Genomic DNA, 18,776 nt, shown 5'->3' with positions numbered 1-18,776 from the left:
AAAGACACATGTGTAATACCTTATTCAATAAAGAAAAAAAAATTAAAAAGTGCTAAACATGCTACATCATGTTGTATGTGCAATGATGAATATGACAATAGGCAAAGGTGAAGACAATTCAAAGACTTAAAATCACCCTACTATTTTTGAAAGCCTGGTATCTGAAGCAGCTTGTTATGGCTAAAAGAACGTTTTTCCACTGGGGTTTAGAACCTGCATCCATTAGGTACTTTGAAAAGATGCAGATATCAGCGGTGAACTGAAACGAAGGCTTAAAACCATTTCAATCCTGTGAACCAGGCCACCAGTGAAATATGCGTACCTATGTAAAGACCCAAATTCAATAAATAAAAATATCAAATAAGTTTCCATAACATTGGAATTTTAAAACCATTCCACTGAATTAAGAAAATATTTTCAATTTCCTAAGCGAGAACACTACATATATGGCTGTGTTTTATAAGAAACATGACAGTTTACATTTAATAATAGTCTACAGGAGGGATACAAATGAAATAGAAAATTGATTCAAGCGACAGTAAAATATTTAACAACCTGGACATTTGCACAAATTGAGCAAAATCATTACATTCACATGACACAATTATTCCTTATAATTATATAAAGAAATAAATTCATTTTTGAGGTGGCAAATGGACTGTGTTCAACTTAAGTTGCATTTTACAAAGAATAAATATCAATGTAAGGTAGAAATAATGGTGTATTTCAAGTTCTGAGCACAAAGGACGACCTGGTAAGCTTTCATGAGAACAATATTTTAAAGTCAGTAAGACCATGTAAAACTATGTGTTAACTTGCTTTACCAACATATCAAACTAGCCAAACACAGGAAAAATATTACAGTGCTTTATGAAAACAGAAATATGACCTACCTTTGCTACTCTCCCTGCCCCTCTCTGTTTCAGCATGTTATCCACAGTGGCTTCCTAACCACTTATTAAAAATTGAAAGGCAACAGCTATAAACTCTTAGAAACATAACCAGCAAGCCATTGACAGCAGATGGGGATTTTTTTTTTGCTGAAAACAATGTATGCCTTAAATCTTCCCAGATCTGATGGATAGTTGCTTGTATCATACCTGTCCATTTCAGTAGTAATTGAAAACAGGGTTTTGAAGTAAAAATTCATTCTTGCCACCTTGACAAGTATGGATCTGTGAGAAAACTATTAGTAGGTGAATATCCTCCATTGTCTCTACTTCTCTTGTGAAACAAAAACGATTATCCATTTTTACATAAGAAGTTCTTGAGCTTATAAATATGATCAGGGGTGAAAAATTCCTATAAAATTGCTAATTCTGTATGTACACACATACAATCAATATTAGAATGAAATTTCAACCTAAGCTATTTATTCTAATACTTTTTATGCCTTAATATTCAAATGGCAATGAAATTATAGTACATATCAGTATTAAGGATAGGATAAAAATGAAAGATTACTCAGTAGTGCCCTAATATATAAGTATCATAATTCTAAAATACAGTGGAGGACATTTTAACTCAGTAAAAATTTTTTTTAATAAAACCATTTTGTTTTCATTTTTTCTTCTTGAGATAAACTGTATTAAAACCAATAACAAAAACACATATACTTATCTGTTCCTACAAAAGTAGAAGATATTTAATTTTCACTCGGAAATTGTATTAATTATATTAATACATTAAATTGTGTGGCCTTTGTTCAGTTGCTGCTCCAAGTGTACTAAATCTGTTTACCTTCTATGTTAAATTTCTTACTGTCTTTAACAGAAAAATATATTTCTTTGTATTGATTTTAATCCTTGATTTTACACCTCTTTTGGCTTCTACTCCTTTTTCCAATGTTTGGCTTATAAATAAGGTGCTAGAAGGAATGGGGCATTGATGCTTGAAACATTAGTATTGTTCTACAGTAACTACAAAAGAATAAAAAGCAAATAAAATCTTCTCCCACCATGACATGTCCAACAGACCCAAAATAGCCTGTTGTGGTTTAGAGGGGGACTGTCAGGCCAGTCTCCACAGAAGGCACAGGTCCAGAGATTTCTTTATAAAGCAATTATCTTTGGTATGACTGGAGATAAATGAATACTTGAAAGTTAGCTGCTCTGGGTACACTCACTTGCACACATTTCTCAGTTGATGACTTTGGTTGTCTCACCCATGTCAACAAATGTATACGCATAACAATGGAGAATGTCTATTCCTCATTTTGTATGTTAACACAAGGATACTAAATTCATTTGGTGATTTTTGTTTAATTTTGCAGTTCCATCTTTTGTGATATTGATTGGTCCAGCTATACCAGAAGTGTTTTCCAAACCCATACAAACAAAATGAAGTGAATGATTGGTGAGCATTTTTGGAAAACCAAATTCGTAAGAGTTAAATCCAAGTAGTTGTTTGTTGTGTGTGTGTGTGTGTGTGTGTGTGTGTGTCTGTGTGTGTTTACCATAACAAACATATTGTTAACCAATTTCTTTCCAATTTGACTATAATGAAAATCTATTAAATAATGATACCATGGCATGATAATATTAAAGCGCAGTATTTATTTATTTATTTATTGGTCTTAGCCATCCTCGTTTAACATTATTCACCAATATACATTTATTATCCACCATACTAGTTACTAGTTTGATCATGCCCTAAGGATGATCTCACTTTAAAACCTTTAATTCTCAGCACTGATGATCATTCACTCCTTTCTCCTACAAAAAGGTTACCACCATTTAAAAGCCATAAGTTAAAAATAAACAAAACCCCAAGCATGTATGTCCTAGATAACTAAAAATAGGTTCATTTCAACTCCTCTTGCATGCTTCTAAATTTACTGTCATTATTACTTTACATTCATAACAATAATTATCCTTAACTATATTTCAAAATTGATTCTTTAATAATAGTACTGGAATCATAACTTACAGTCTGTGATTTTTAGTGTCCTCTTGACTTCTCCGCTTCCTGATCCCCCACAACCATCTTCATCGTCACAGTCCCCGCTGACCTGTTCACCCACGCCGCCACCACTGCCCAGGTGAACTTCCCACTTGTCGGGTTTGGGTGACCTACCCTGTAACAACTAAATATGGATTAAAAAATATATTAAGAGCAAGTTCAAATCATTTAAAAATGCTGTTCAGGAACATATATAGAAATTAGGATTATGTTCTTATGTGAGTGTTCTATTTTGATGTAGACACTGTACTAGGTCAAGTGTATAAGAAAAGTAAAAATGACTGAAATAATAATAAATAATGTGCAAGATTTTACAGCCAAAAGGGCTACAATCTGAATATTAGCTCTGTTCTAAAGCTTTGGAAATCAAATAAAACCAGGTCTTCTTGCTCATGAAAAGTTTGGCAAGAGGATCCTTTGTTTCGGAATAAACAATGTTTAAGCGCAATAAATCAAACTCCAATGCAACACAACTTCCTTTGCAGTATATTACAGTATATTCTGCTGTTTCTTAAACCAACAATCCAAAATTTCCCAAAAATTATTTTACTAAACTGGTACTATTTTTCCAGAAAAAGGTTAAAAGAATTTTAGACATATACATTTTTAGCTTTGGTTCTTGGATCAAATACATAGTCCAATGCATATAGCACAGAACTAAACCTTGGAACAAAAGACTTAAGTCCTACTTCCATTTCTATAAGTAAGTTAAGAAATTTAACCAACTTCTTGGTTCTCAAGGATTTCATTTATTTTTATGACTAAAATAGATGGAATAGCTATATTCCCTAGAGCACAGGAGTGCTGGTAGTATTTTTGAATAATATAAATGCCTGAACTCCTTTTAAAAAAGGTGATGTTATAAATAATAAACTATTTCACTTAACACAAAAGCTGAGTAAAATGATCCAATATATGATATTTACCCTCTCTAAGGCAGTTCTGGAGAGCACATGACCAGACATGAGCACTAGAGGGTACTGCTATATTATGAATGAAATATACCTCTGCTGAACACTTAATGATCATTTACACTTTTAAGGTGTTTTATGAAAGCATTATGTTGTTACTTCTAAGAGATTGTCTATATAATAATATTGATTATCAGACAGTAATTAAATGCACAAACCAAGGAAAGAAATTCATATTGAAAAAATAGAGTGAAATATTCGCCGTATACCTAAGACAAATATGTTTAGCATTTAAAGAATATTTACACTAAGCAACTACACTTTGACAATTCATACGCGTTCCAAAAAAGGTCATGAATTCTGAAATATTACAGTTCCTTAAAATGTATTTTTTCTAACAAAAATGAAATGCTAAAACAGCAGCAATACTGTTAAAATTCTTATCAGAATTTATTTCTATGCATCAGCATTTTACCAAATTTATTAATAGGTATTAATTAATTTAATTAATTAAATTAATCTAATAGGTATTTAAAAAGAGGGCTTCCTTTATGGTCAAGTGGATTTAGGCAACAGTAAGTTACTATGTTTAATGCACTTCTGTATGTGCTTCGTCCTGCAGGAGAGATACAGATATATAACAAAGCACATGTAAATCCAAAACCCAAAACAAGAAAGGAAGGATAATGGCGTTGTTTTATACCATTTGCCATTTGTTATTTAGCATAATCATAAAGGCCTTGGTCTCTGAGGTCTAACATACTTAGATTTGAATCCTGATTCTGACATATATTAACCATGAGACAATGGACATTATATAAATTACTGAATAACTAGCTTGTTCCCTCATCTCTAAAATATGGACAATGATATACCTGAGCAATTTTTCTTATTGTGAGAAAAAAAATACACATAAAGTACTTTGCACAGTGTTGGGAAATTAAATATTAATATATTATTATTATCTACTTTACTATGTATTTTATTACAATATTACTTAAACACCCCCAGCACTTAAAGAATTCAATTAGGTGAGTTAAATTAAACTATTTCTAATATTACCTGATAAGTACAACAAAAAATCAAACTTTCTGGTGATGTGTTATCCCCTTTTGCTTCTAACATTCTTTCTCAACACTTTTCCATTTTAACTTTATTTTCTCTTTACTTCCCTAAGTATTATTACAATATTTTATTGGTTTCTGGGCAAAACAAAGATGGTGTCTTAGGAACAACACCTACAATACACAAGTTATAAAGACCCAACCCAACAAATTTGAACTAAAAATTACCACATGATCTCACTCATTTGTGGAATATAACGAACATTATAAACTGATGAACAAAAATAGATGCAGAGGCAGAGCAACATCAAACAGACTGTCAAACTACAGTAGGAAAGCAGTGGAGGGTTGAGGGGAGGGGGTAGTTTAAGAGATCAACCGAAGGACTTACATGCATGCATATAAGCATAACCAATGGACACAAGACACTCAGGCGGGGGGGTGGTGAGGGCATGTGCCAGGGGGTGGGGGAGGCCGTGGGGAGGTCAATGGGGAAAAAAAGGAGACATGTGCACTACTATTTGTAATATTTTAAACAATAAAATAAAAAATAATAAAAATGAAAAATATAAAGGGAAAGATATTGCATGTAAATAAAAACTTATTATTTTAAGAAATTGGTTTTGGTTGAAAGCAATTAAATATATTAATTGTTTGAGAATTATTCATTTATTTATAGTGACTTATAAAGATAATTGATAACATTGTTTTAAAGACAACTTTTTTTGTTTTTTAAATTTTTTTTTCTAAATCACTGAAGTAATCTAAGAAATATCTATAAGACACAGGAAGTCACATTTTTAAAAGAGAGAACTATACAAAAATATATTTTAATTTAAATATCTGTGGTGGGTAGAATTGTAAAATAGGCCCCAAAATGATCCACTCTTATCCCTGGACTATGAATATAATGTCATTGTCATATCCACTAAATTACATGGCAAAAGAAAATTTGCTAATGTAATTAAGGTTATAATTCAGTTGACTTCAAGTTCATCAAAAGGGAGACCCTATAGGTGGACCTACTGTAATCACATGAGTTCTTTGAAAGCTGAAAATTTTGCCTGGCTATCAGCATAAATCAGAGAACTTTGAAGCTTTGGGAGGGCAGAAGGATGATTGGACTTTAGAGATCAGGCTGTTGGCCTTGAAGGTGTAAACTTGGATGTTGTGAGAGGGCCTGTGAGAGATTCTGCCAAAAGTCCTGCTGCCAGCAACCTCTAGTTGCTGAGAGTGATCCACTTTACAGCCTGCAAGGAAGTCAGCCTTCGGTCCCATAACTGAATTGTATTGACAACTTAGCTGAGTCTATAGGGGGGTTCTCCCCATTATTCTCCAATTGATTCAAGGTTGACTGACAACTTGATATAATTGTTGTTCCCAATTGAGGCTTGTGAGACCCTAACCAGTGGTTCTCAACCTTCTGGCCCTTTAAATACAGTTCCTCATGTTGTGACCTAACCATAAAATTATTTTCATTGCTACTTCATAACTGTAACGTTGCTACTGTTATGAATCGTAATGTAAATATCTGATATGCAGGATGGTCTTAGGTGACCCCTGTGAAAGGGTCGTTCGACCGCCAAAGGGGTCGCGACCCACAGGTTGAGAACCGCTGCAAGCAGAAAGCCCTGAGCAATGAGCCCACCTGGACTTCTAAACTATGGACCTATGCATTCATAAATAAAAGTTTTCTTAAATTACCAAACGTGGTAATTTGTTGTGCAGCAACAGAAAATGAATACACTCTCTAACCGCCACTTACATCCTGGGCAATGTTTTCTTCTGGTCTCTTGGATTCTCTAGCAGTGGTCAGCAAACTGCGGCTCGGCAAACCGCGGCTCTTGAGTCACATGCGGCTCTTTTGGCCCCTTGAGTGGGGCTTTTCCACAAAATACCACGTGTGGGCGCACACGTACAGTGCAATTGAAACTTCGTGGCCCATGCGCAGAAGTCGGTATTTTGTGGAAGAGCCGGTATTTTGTGGAAGAGCCACATTCAAGGGGCCAAAAAGCCGCATGTGGCTCGCGAGCCGCAGTTTGCCAACCATGGGTCTAACATTGCTCAGGATAAAATGTCGACATATCCATAAGACAACACCTTATTGAAAAGATTATGCTATAGGATTTGACCTAGTCTCTATCTTTCAGGTTCTCTCACTTTTTCAATGCCTCTCACTTTTTTTCCAATTTTCAATGCCTCTCACTTTTTTCCAATTCTCTGAGCAAGAGATATAATTGCTGTTCCCAGTGATCAACTTATACAGCTTTATCCAGATCAATCTGACCCATGCTGTCAGGCTCCCAATAATCCCATCTCCCTCTAGCAGGATCAATACTGCTGTCTCCTCTGTATGACGGTTCTGCCTCACAATGTTCATTTTCTTGCTTCTCAGTTATCATGCATCCATAAATGTTCATTTTCATTCTCACAATTACAATAAAACTTAACTTGTAAAAAATCCCAATAAATTTCCCATCAACTATAATAGGATTTTCACAGTAAGATCCATATTCAAAATCTCATATATCTTTTTAAAAATATATTTGTATTGATTTCAAAGAGGAAGGGAGAGGAAGAGAGAGATAGAAACATTAATGATGAGAGAAAATCATTGATTGGCTGCCTCCCGCAGATCCCCACACTGGGGATCCAGCCAGCGACCTAGGCATGTGCCCTGACTGGGAATTGAACCATGACCACCGGGTTCTTAGGTCAATGCTCAACCACTGAGGCACGCCAGTTGGGCAAATCTCACATCTTTTGAACTAAGCTATTTTTGTTTCTTCTGAGTTTTCTCATCTTTCTCCTCACATCAAAAATAAAGACCTTTCGATTAACAATGTAAATCCTCTATTCTTTAAAAAAATAAAATAAAAGGTGTAAGTTTTACATGGCTATCGGCATAAATCACAGAGATTGTAGCTTGGTGACAGGGGAAGGAGGATGGGACTTTTTAGTCTCTTTCTGGGAACCCATCCTCACAAATTGTGTTCTCATCTGTATATATATTACACTCACGTCTTTGTTTATAGCCCTTATTAACCTGTAGTTCATTTCTAAGTAAGGCTCGGATATAAAACATACTCTACCACTTTGTATATTAAAGTAGAACCATTTGTCTCCACTAGTAATGCGTCACTACAACTTATCTTCCCAACCCCTTTTTCTGCAGTGGACATTAGTCCCTCTCATCTACTAACACCAGCTTATTTCTCCCTAATCAGTACTTTCGCCATGCCATTTCTCTGCCTTAGCACTCTTTGTGACTCTTCACTATCAAAAACCACTGGTTCCCTAGAGGATAGATATCAGTCCAGATAGATGAGTCACAGAAAGTGGTCTGGTGGCAAAATGTTTGAGGAATTCATGCTATGGCCCCTTCTTGATATCCCTGAAGAATTTGACAGGAAGCAATTTTGTTTAGTTTAGGTTCACCTCTCATTTTCCAAATTTACATGAGCAAATTAACCCCTCCTCCACTGACATACTTTTGGAAATGTGGCCTAAAAAAGTTCAAATTTAGCTTGCAGTCAAGGTCCCATATATGATATAGTTTTAAAAGAAAATATGTCTAAACACTGCCCACTGCCCCCAGTACCCAAACTCAGCCACACAGCATTGTGTTCTTCATACAGAAATTATATGAATGCCTAGTCTACAATTTGTTTATGCTTGTTTTATATCTCCTCACTCCTGAGTTTTGTCTTTCCTTCACATAGAATAACCCCTTTGCTCTTCTTCAACTTATTACAGTGTACATAATTTTAACTTTAGCTCAAGTAACTTATTTTTCCAGTCCACACATTTTTCTCTGACCTTTTAAATGTGTGTACCATTCATTGACAATTAACTTTCTTGGGCATATGCTATTGGGAAATAAGAGATTTTGAATACGGATCTTACTGTGAAAATCCTATTATTTTGGTTGATGGGAAATTTATTGGCATTTTTTAATAAGTTTTATTGTAATTGTGAGAATGAAAATGAACATTTGTGGATGCATGATAACTGAGAAGCAAGAAAATGAACATTGTGAGGCAGAACCGTCATACAGAGGAGACAGCAGTATTGATCCTGCTAGAGGGAACTGGGTATTATTGGAGGCCTGACAGCATGGGTCAGATTGATCCTGGATATAGCTGGATACGTTGATCATAGAGAACATGATTTAATCATCATCTACTCACCATCATGATCATAGGGATTTCAACATTGTTGATGCTAAATAAACAAGGTTTAATTTATTTATTTTAACTTTGAAAATAATTTATTATGTTTACCTTGTCTGCAATGCCCTTTACATCTAAGTCAATGAAAGGCTTCACTGTTACTCAGATCTTTGGAGGCCATAATGTTCTAGAATAACTTTGGATCTATGCTGATTGACTGGAAGATTGACTCATTATTCATTCAGTGACATCTATTGAGCACATACCATACAATGTGTATGCGTTTTGAAAGATATACATTCATATAAATTTGAATTCATACTATGTTTTAGTTCTTAACAAGTGCTCAGTACATACCTTACTGTACTTCCAATTTGGCATTCATGAATATGCAATAATTTAGAATTAAAATAAAAGAAGTAATATGAAGTCAGATAAAAAGGAGCACTAGACTAAAGACTTAGTTTTGCAATCTTGCTAAATTATTTTTCTCCTTAATCCTTAATAAGAAATACATTAAAAACTATCTCATTCCTGAGTAACTGGAAACATGTTTTGCATCTGTAAATTGGGAGAAAAAATATTTATTTGAAAGATCTATGAAATTATTTAAACAAAAATTTGACATTAAAATATCATATCAAGAAATATTTCTCGAACATATCTACTTGCCATACTAATTCCTTTTAACTAGAAAGAAAAGGGAAGTTTTAATTACCTTTTAAAATGAATATGTAAAAATATTTTTCAAATAATTGATTTGTGCAAAAATATTATTTTTTCTAGGGTATGGAGGGAACTTTAGCTTCAGGATTTGGGTCATCAGGTAATGAAATCCTCCCCCTTTCTTTCAGGGAGGATCAGTCCTTTCCAGTCCTCTCCCCCCACCAATGTCTCTTAGAGACAGCACGCAAATCACCCCCATCCCCCCAGCGCCCTGTTTTTTTGGCTTCACCCAAACAGCAAGTGTTATTTCACATTCTACTCTGAAACCACTTCCATCAAAGAGGAGCCCTCCTCACATGTCTTTAATAAAACAAAAGGGTTTCCACATGTGCACATTTAAAGGAACATTCACAAACAAAATGACTATAGAATGATAATGAAGCCAATTTCTATAGATGTCACATGAAAATAAGTAATATTACAACAGACACACTCATACCACATCCTGTTACAAATATCTCTTCATTTCCCCCACACACATGAATAGCTGTTGAATATATTCATAAAATACAGAACATATAAGAATTTTTCAAAACTTAAAACTTCAAATGAATTTAACATTACTTCTCTGGGCTTACCTGTTTTGCATCTGTAAATTGGGAGAAAATATATTTATTTGAAAGATTTTTGTGAGTTATTATTTTGGTTCAATTATGTAAACTGCAAGCATACTTCAAGTGTTCATTATTATCATTATAACCAGGAGGAAATGGTATTGCTGATTCTTTGAAGGAGGGAACATATGGGAGTAAAAATGCCCCCCTTCATCTTCATACTACCTTGAATGATGTCATTTTGAACACTTGAACCCTGTCATAAAAGGTAGAAAGTTGATCGATACTTGTGCATTTCTAGAACAATTATAATAAAGGGTATGATTTGAGTACCAGCCACACATTGTGTGCCTTTAAGCAAATCACGTAAGCCCATTAAAACTCATTTTATTCTACTGAATAATAATGCAAGGGAGGCACTTTATGACCTTTAAAGCAATATGCTCATTTAGAGTGTCTGTGCAAGACACTGCACCCATAAAATTGAGAAGTAAACAAAGTGAGGGTAGAGTGACAACAAAAACAAATTTTAGGGTGTTCCTAAAACCATGCAGTATATGCCTTTAGCTGATTAGCTGAAAATAGTCATTTTTGATGACGGATGCTTCCTGCTTATGTTTAATTGGTTTAGGAAGCTCATTAGGGATGCTATCTTGGAGAATGATTTTGGTGGGTAGAATATCTGATGACTCTAAGGCAAATGTATTTCTTTCAACTGGGGAATTAATCTCTCAGTAGGCTCGATTTGCTTTTTATTAACTGGCACTATTCCACGGTTGCAATAGCCTTTCAAACCAATAAATTCTGGCAATAGGTGGCTAACATACACAACGTGTTTACTGTGAAAGAAAAACATATTCATCAAATTAAAAAATCTCTAAACATGAGAGCAATTGAATGTACTTCAAATCCTATATGTAATGATATATCTCTAAAACATTTCCTTGATCCTCTTACAATCATTTATACAGATATACAAGATGCGAAGGTATTTAGAAACTCTTAGTCATCATATATGTACCTCTAGTCAATAATTCAAATGTAGACATGGTAAAACCTGCTTTTTATTTTTTATTTATTTATTTATTTTTTTTATTAGTTAAGGTATTACAAATGTGTCCTTATCCCCCCCCCCCCCCCATTGGAGAAAATCTGCTTTTTAAAATGAATTTATACTATTGATGGAAATATGTAAGTGAAAATCAAAATGTTGACAAATTTCAAAACAGAATACTAAAGAAATAGAAAAAACCCTGTAATTTTATTTTTTAATGAAACATCTCTAAAGAATGCATTTTAAGAAGAGCCTGAAAAAAAATCTCTATGTAGGGTGGGGCAAAAGTAGTTTACATTTGTGAGTACATGAAGCAGTTTATTCTTGTGTTATTAATTATTAATTATTAAATTATTTAATATAGGACCAATGGTAAACCTATTTTGCCCCACCCTGTATAGACATGCAAATATGTACATATGTATGAATTTAATTTTGTTACAAAGCAATTAGTATATGCACTTGCATAAATTTAACTGAAACCTGTAAAGAAATATATTGGAAATGGGTAAACAACAGTTCAAAACATTTTGAAATTAGAACTCTGATTCAAATTTTCTCAATGTGTATTTTTTAAACTACCTCTGTAACATATTTTAAATGAGACCTTAAAAAGCCCACAAACTCGTAGATACAGAGAATTGACTGACAGCAGTCAGAGGGGAGGTGGTTGGGGGACTGGGTGAAAAAGGTGATGGAATTAAGCAAAGACTAACAACTCATAGACAGACAACAGCATGGTGATTACCAGCAGGAAAAGAAAGCAGTGGGAGGTGGAAGGAGGTTTACCTTTAGGGAGGATAAATGGTGATGGAAGGAGACTTGACTTGGGGTGTTGAACACACAATACAATATACTGATGATGTATTATAGAATTATATATCTGAAACCTATATAATTTTATTAAACAATATCACCCCAATAAAATCAATTTAAAAAATAAAACTATATGCAGACTCTCATTATTGTTTTGCAATGTAACTTCCCTTTCCCCAAACCTCCAACTCTGTTCCCATCTCCACCCCAACTTACTCCACCTTATACTCACCTTTCTCGCTATCACAGTCATCTTTTAAAATTTTTACTTATACCAAATTTCCCAAGCTCTCTCTTTCCAATTTAGAAAATAGTTTATCTACAAAACCTAACTATCACAAATCTCCAGATTTATATTTTCAAATGCAGCTAAACCTTTATACACTACTCTACCTAAAAAGCCCAACACATTTTACAGTATCTCACATCTGTTAACTTGACCAAACACATAAGTCATTTCTGTAGGATTTCTTGTCAGTGCTTCCTTTCAGTTTGAGCTTTCGGATCTTGGCCCCTGTTGCACCAGCAATTTGAAAGGTCACTGTTTTGCTGACATTTGGTTTATGCAATGCAGTCTGGCAATTTATAAAAGTCTTATGATTTTGTAAATAGAATACTGCACTTAGAAAAGGCTTACTGCATTCACTCTCTGGCCTGTAACACTGCAAAGAAATCATTTTCTATTGTTCTCAAAATAAAATTCTTTATGTCTCTTTTCCACCATGCCTGATCCTTAAGTCCAACTGAAAACATGGTCAGTTCTATTTTCTGAGCTGTCCTATCAAAAGTACCCAGGTAAGTTTACAATTAACATGTATCCTAGTCCAATCTCTAACATAGACCGCACAGGAAAGTTAAAACTAAAAGACAACAAGGTAGCACAGAAATAAAAGAAAAATAGACACATCCTCAAATAGAATCAGGAAAATAGGGGGACCAAAAGAGGAAGTATGCACGGCAAATATTATCAACTCTCCAATGGCTCTTGTAAAACGTCTATGTGAAAACACGCCAAGCACCGGAAAAGAACTGGTGTATAAAGAACAAACAACCCCTTAGTTAATGCCAGGGCCTTCTATAAAAACATCCATGTCGTGTCAGCTGGCAAGACACAGTAGATCAATGACCAGAGCAGGAGAAGAAGCAAGGACATGTTGCAAGTAAGCAATGTATCATGACCCCACATCAGCAGAATAAAGGAGAAGGAAAGTGAAGATTATAAGTAAATTAAAAACATGTAACATGTTTAATGGAATAAGTAGATGTGGAGTTCAAATTTCTGAAAACCAAACATGTTATTATGGAGAGCATGATGCATAACAATTATACTTCCCCAAATAAAAAGAGAAATATTTTTATATCACTCTCTTACTTCCAAGCTGAATTATTAATAATTTTCTAAATCATTGCCACATATTCTAAGTCATTGCCAACATACACACACAAATCACAAATACACATCGGCACCTACAGACATAATAGGAGAGGAACCATTCAGGTTTCCTGCTGCTACAGAGTAGTCTATAATTGAAATTAAAGGACATTCTAAATAAGAATTATAAGATATTAAATAATTTCCATATTTTTCATCTCTTAGGTATAGAGTAAATTTATATTATTTTTGGTTTATCATTGAGAAATAGTTTTTTCAACATGTCCAAAAGCCTGTATCTCCTTAGTTAGGTCTTCATATGCATGAAGAATACGTACTGAAGGGTACCAGGTTCAATTCCGGCCTAGGGCACATTCCCAGGTTACAGGCTCAATCCCCAGTAGGGGGCGTCAGGAGGCAGCCGATCAATACTTCTCTCTCATCATTGATCTTTCTCTCTCTCCCTTCATCTCTGAAACCAATAAAAATATATTAAAAACAAACAACAAAACAACGGACAGAAGGATAATGTTCTTTCTATAAGAAATATGGGAATGATAATTATTCATTATTAACCTAGATTTGTTTCCTTGCCATTTTTTTATTACCTCAATGTATGTAACAGGAATACAAGATTTATGTCATTCAACTGTTATGTTGTAACCATTGCCCTTTAACCATTAACACTGATGTCAGTGTTATGATGTCACAGAAGGACAGAAGAGAAAAAAGTAAGAAGAAAAGAAAGCAGAGGAGGAAATAAGGGAGGGAAAGATGGAGAAAGACACTAATCAAGATACATTGCCATCACAAGGCTTTCCTGATTAGAAAATATTTTATTTCTTAATTAATCAAAATTTTCATTGCCTGTTTAAAGAAATGTGAAGGATGGCAAATTCATTTAAAACCTGCTGTTGGCAACTAGTCTAGATTTCCTTCATTGGCCAGCTGTTCAGAATTCATTCTCAAATCCTCTATTAAAACATTCTACAGAAGACTCACCTAAAGTTTCCTGGTCTATTAAAGGTCACTTCCAAAGGAGCTCATTCTGATTGCATTCAGTAGGACACCCTTGTGTATGCCAGATGGCAAGGAAAGTGATATCTTCACAAATGTCATTCTGATTTTCACCTTTGCATTGAAATCCCCTTAATCTAGCATTCTTTACATAAATTATAAAAATATACCAAATGAGGATTAAGATAATGTGGTTTTTACGAAATATTTTAGAAATAATTTGAGGAAAATGGATGAAATTTGAGGTTGTGGTTGTCTTAAGGAGAGGCAGGTGGGTATTTGACTGAGAATCTAAACCAAATTCTCCTATTAACTATTGAAATGTGTGACCTTAAATCATTTAAACTTACTGGTCCTACATTCAGGTGAAAACAAGAAGAGGCTGAAAGTCCTCAAATGTGTCTTATAGCTCTAAAATGTTCAATTCTAACATGTTTCAAACCATTCTAACATTTGGTTTAGAAATGGGTATTATGTCCCCGTTTCAAGGCTTACTGCAGCCCTTCTTGACCTGCATTTTGTTTGCATTCCTTTTTGTGCTGGATTTAACTTTTGGATTAAAACAAAACAATAAAAAAAAACACACACACACAAAAAAACCACACACCAAAAAAATATAGCATGGATTTCTTGTGAGTTGAATCGTGTTTCTGCCAAAATATATGTTGAAGTCCTAAGCCCCAGTACCTCAGAATATGACCATATTTGGAAACAGGGTCTTTACAAAGGTAATCAAGTTAAAATGAGGTCATTTGGGTGGGTCCTAATCCAATATAATTAGTACCCTGATAAAAGGGGGAAGTTTCAACATGGAGACAGAAATGCACAGAGTGAAGACTAGATGAAGAGATACTAGGTTTAATTTTGTGTATGGTGTAAGATGGTGGTCTAGTTTCATTTTTTTTTTGCATCTATCTGTCCAATTTCCCCAGCACCATTTATTGAAGAGACTGTCTTGACTCCATTGTATGCTCTTGCCTCTTTTGTCAATCTCAAAATGGATAAAGGACTTAAATGTAAGATGGGAAACCATAAAAATCTTAGAAGAGTCCTGGACGGCTTGGAGCATTGGCCTGCAGACTGGAGTGTCCTGGGTTTGATTCCAGTCAAGGGCATATGCCTGGGTTTGGGGTTCGATCCCCAGTAGAGGCGTGCAGGAGGCAGATGATCAATGATTCTCTCTCATCATTGATGTCTTTCTCTCTCTCTCCCTCTCCCTTCCTCTCTGAAATCAATAAAAATATATTTTTAAAAAATCTTAGAAGTCATAGGCAGAAAAATAGCAGACATTTGTTGTAACAATTTTTACCGATACAGCTCCTAGGCAATGGAAACTAAGAAAATAAACAAATGGGACTACATCAAAAAAAAAAAAAGCTTCTGCACAGCAAAAGAAACCATCAATCAAACAACAAGAAAGCCCACTGCATGGGAGAACTTATTTGCCAATGTTATCTCTGATAAAAGTTTAACCTCCAAAATTTATAGGGAACTCGTACAACTTAACAAAAGGAAGATAAACAATCCAATCAAAAATGGTCAGAGGACCTAAATAGATACTTTATGAAAGAGGACATACAGAAGGCCAAGAGACATATGAAAACATGTTTGAAGTCACTAATCATCCGAGAGATGCAAATCAAAATGACAATGAGGCACCATCTCACACCTGTCAGAATGGCTATCATCAACAAATCAGCAAAGGACAAGTGCTGGTGAGGATGTGGAGAAAAAGCCCTCTTGCACTGCTCTTGGGAATGCAGACTGGTGCAGCCGCTGTGGAAAACGGAGTTTCCTCAAAAAACTTAAAAATGGAACTCCCATTTGACCCAGTAATCCTACTTCTAGGAATATATTGCAAGAAATCAGAAACACCAATTCGAAAGATTATATGCACCCCTATGTTCATAACAGCATGATTACAATAGCTAAGATTTGGCAACAGCCTAAGTGCCCATCAGCAGATGAGTGGATTAAAAACAGTGGCACATCTGCACAATGGACTGCTACACTGCTGTAAAAAAGAAGGAACTCTTACCATTTGCAACAGCATGGATGGACCTAGAGAGCATTATGCTAAGAAAAATAAGCCAATTGGAGAACGATAAATATCACATGATCTCTCTCATTTGTGGAATATAATGAACAATATAAACTGATGAATAAAAATAGAGCCAGAGACATAGAAGCATTGAACAGACTGTGCAACCTCAGAGGGAAGGCAGGAGGGGGGGCAGTGATAAGAGAGCAACCAAAGGACTGGTATTCATGCATATGAGCATAACCAATGGACACAGACCATAGAGGGGTGAGGGAACGTGCTGGGGGCAGAGGGGAGAATGGTCACAGAGCGGTCAATGGGGGAAAAAGACATATGTAATACTTTAAACAATAAAGAATTAAAAAAAAATCTGACCAGTTTTTCCCAAACATATTTGATATCAAAATTACTACCCATATTTCTTTTTTCCAGAATACCTTTAACATATCACTAAACAAATGTTTTCCAGAACACTTTGGGAAATGCTGTTTTTTCTATAGAAGAATATATAGAGACTACTGGTAGTTTTTTTTTTAAAAAAAAAAACTTATATGGCTATTTATTAGCAGAAAGGATCACAAACCAAGTAAAATTTGCACATATATTTGACTCTGATAACTGGTATTCCTGTAGGTGCAGTAGCTTGCCTGTTTATTTTTTGTCCTTCAAACTTTTTAGAGGTTAAAGTTTTGAACAGTCTTTAGTCTTTTTATATTTCACATTCATTGAAATGTACGTTAAAATAAGTATTTCTAACTACCTACATAGACAACAGCAAGCTGATGTAAAGAAACTCATGCCAAAAATTTAAGATCAGAAAACTGTAAAAGGAATTCTAAAGGAATCTTTTGAGCATTAGGAAATTAAGCACAATGCTTTCTTTTGGCTGATTCATTATTATCTTCTACTGTAAAAATATGACTATAAGAGGAAACCTGTTTAATTCTGTGGTTAAGCAAGCAGATGTTTAGTTGGTCATTTATTAGACATTGGGGAAAAATAAAAACCTCTGATATTGTTGAAGCTTACCTCAGTAATTTTGAGTCAAACTTTTTAAAAACTCTGATTCCTGATTCATTTTCAGACCCTAACTCCAACTTCTAAATCTTAATTCTAGAATATTGGTTGGCTGATCATTGTCTCTTCTGGGCATAGTTGAAATTTTCATTTGTCAAAAAAGCTAAATCATTATTATGCATTTTATATGGAAAATATCCTGTATATCTATAAAAAAAGTTTATTAAATCTAGTAGGATCAAGAATTGCTGATTTATCTGTTATAATTCTTAAACCTGATGTTTTTTCTGACATATATAATGAACAACATAAATTGATGAACAAAAACAGATCCAGAGACATAGAAACATTGAACAGACTGTCCAACCTATGAGGGAAGGTGTGTGTGTGTTGGGGGGGGGAGGGGGCACGTGAGGGGATAAGAGATCAACCAAAAGACTTGTATGCATGCATATGAGCATAACCAATGGACACAGACAGTGGGGGGTGAGGGCATGTGCTGCAGGGTGGAGGCAGCCGGGGAGAGGTTAATGGGGGAAAAATGAGACTTATGTAATACTTTAAAAAATAAAGAATTAATTTAAGAGAGAGAGAGAGAGAGAGAGAGAGACTAGGAGAGTGCACATGAAGGTGAGGATTAGACAGATGCAGCCAGTGGTCACCAGTAAAGCACCAGAAGCTAGGAACAGATTCTCCCCAGAGCTCTCAGAGCCCTCAGAGGAACCACGCTTGCTGATATCTTGATTTCAGACTTCTAACCTCTAGAACTGTGACACAATACATTTATGTTGTTTGAAACTACCTAGTCTGTGGTGCCTTGTTACAATAGCCTTAACAAATGCATACAAAGATATACACTAAAAAATGCATGAATTCTTGCCCTACCCGGTTTGGCTCAGTGGATAGAGCGTCAGCCTGCGGACTCAAGGGTCCCAGGTTCAATTCCGGCCAAGGGCATGTACCTTGGTTGTGGGCACATCCCCAGTAGGAGGTGTGCAGGAGGCAGCTGATCGATGTTTCTCTCTCATCGATGTTTCTAACTCTCTATCCCTCTCTCTTCTTCTTTGTAAA

The 18,776-nt window shown here is 34.9% G+C and overlaps 1 protein-coding gene across 1 annotated transcript in view; it reads right to left on the bottom strand.

Annotated features, from left to right (window-relative positions):
• GPC5 (glypican 5) overlaps window positions 1-18,776 on the bottom strand; it is a 1,306,619-nt gene that overhangs the window by 628,048 nt on the left and 659,795 nt on the right. Inside the window, exon 7 of the mRNA XM_006769575.2 lies at window positions 2,929-3,085. Coding sequence (XP_006769638.1) covers window positions 2,929-3,085 — 157 coding nt within the window. The remainder of the gene's footprint in view (window positions 1-2,928; window positions 3,086-18,776) is intronic.

This window comes from Myotis davidii, unplaced genomic scaffold (genome assembly GCF_000327345.1).
Source record: "Myotis davidii unplaced genomic scaffold, ASM32734v1 scaffold419, whole genome shotgun sequence".
NCBI classification, from domain to species: domain Eukaryota; kingdom Metazoa; phylum Chordata; class Mammalia; order Chiroptera; family Vespertilionidae; genus Myotis; species Myotis davidii.
This window is presented reverse-complemented; position numbering and strand designations above follow the sequence as displayed.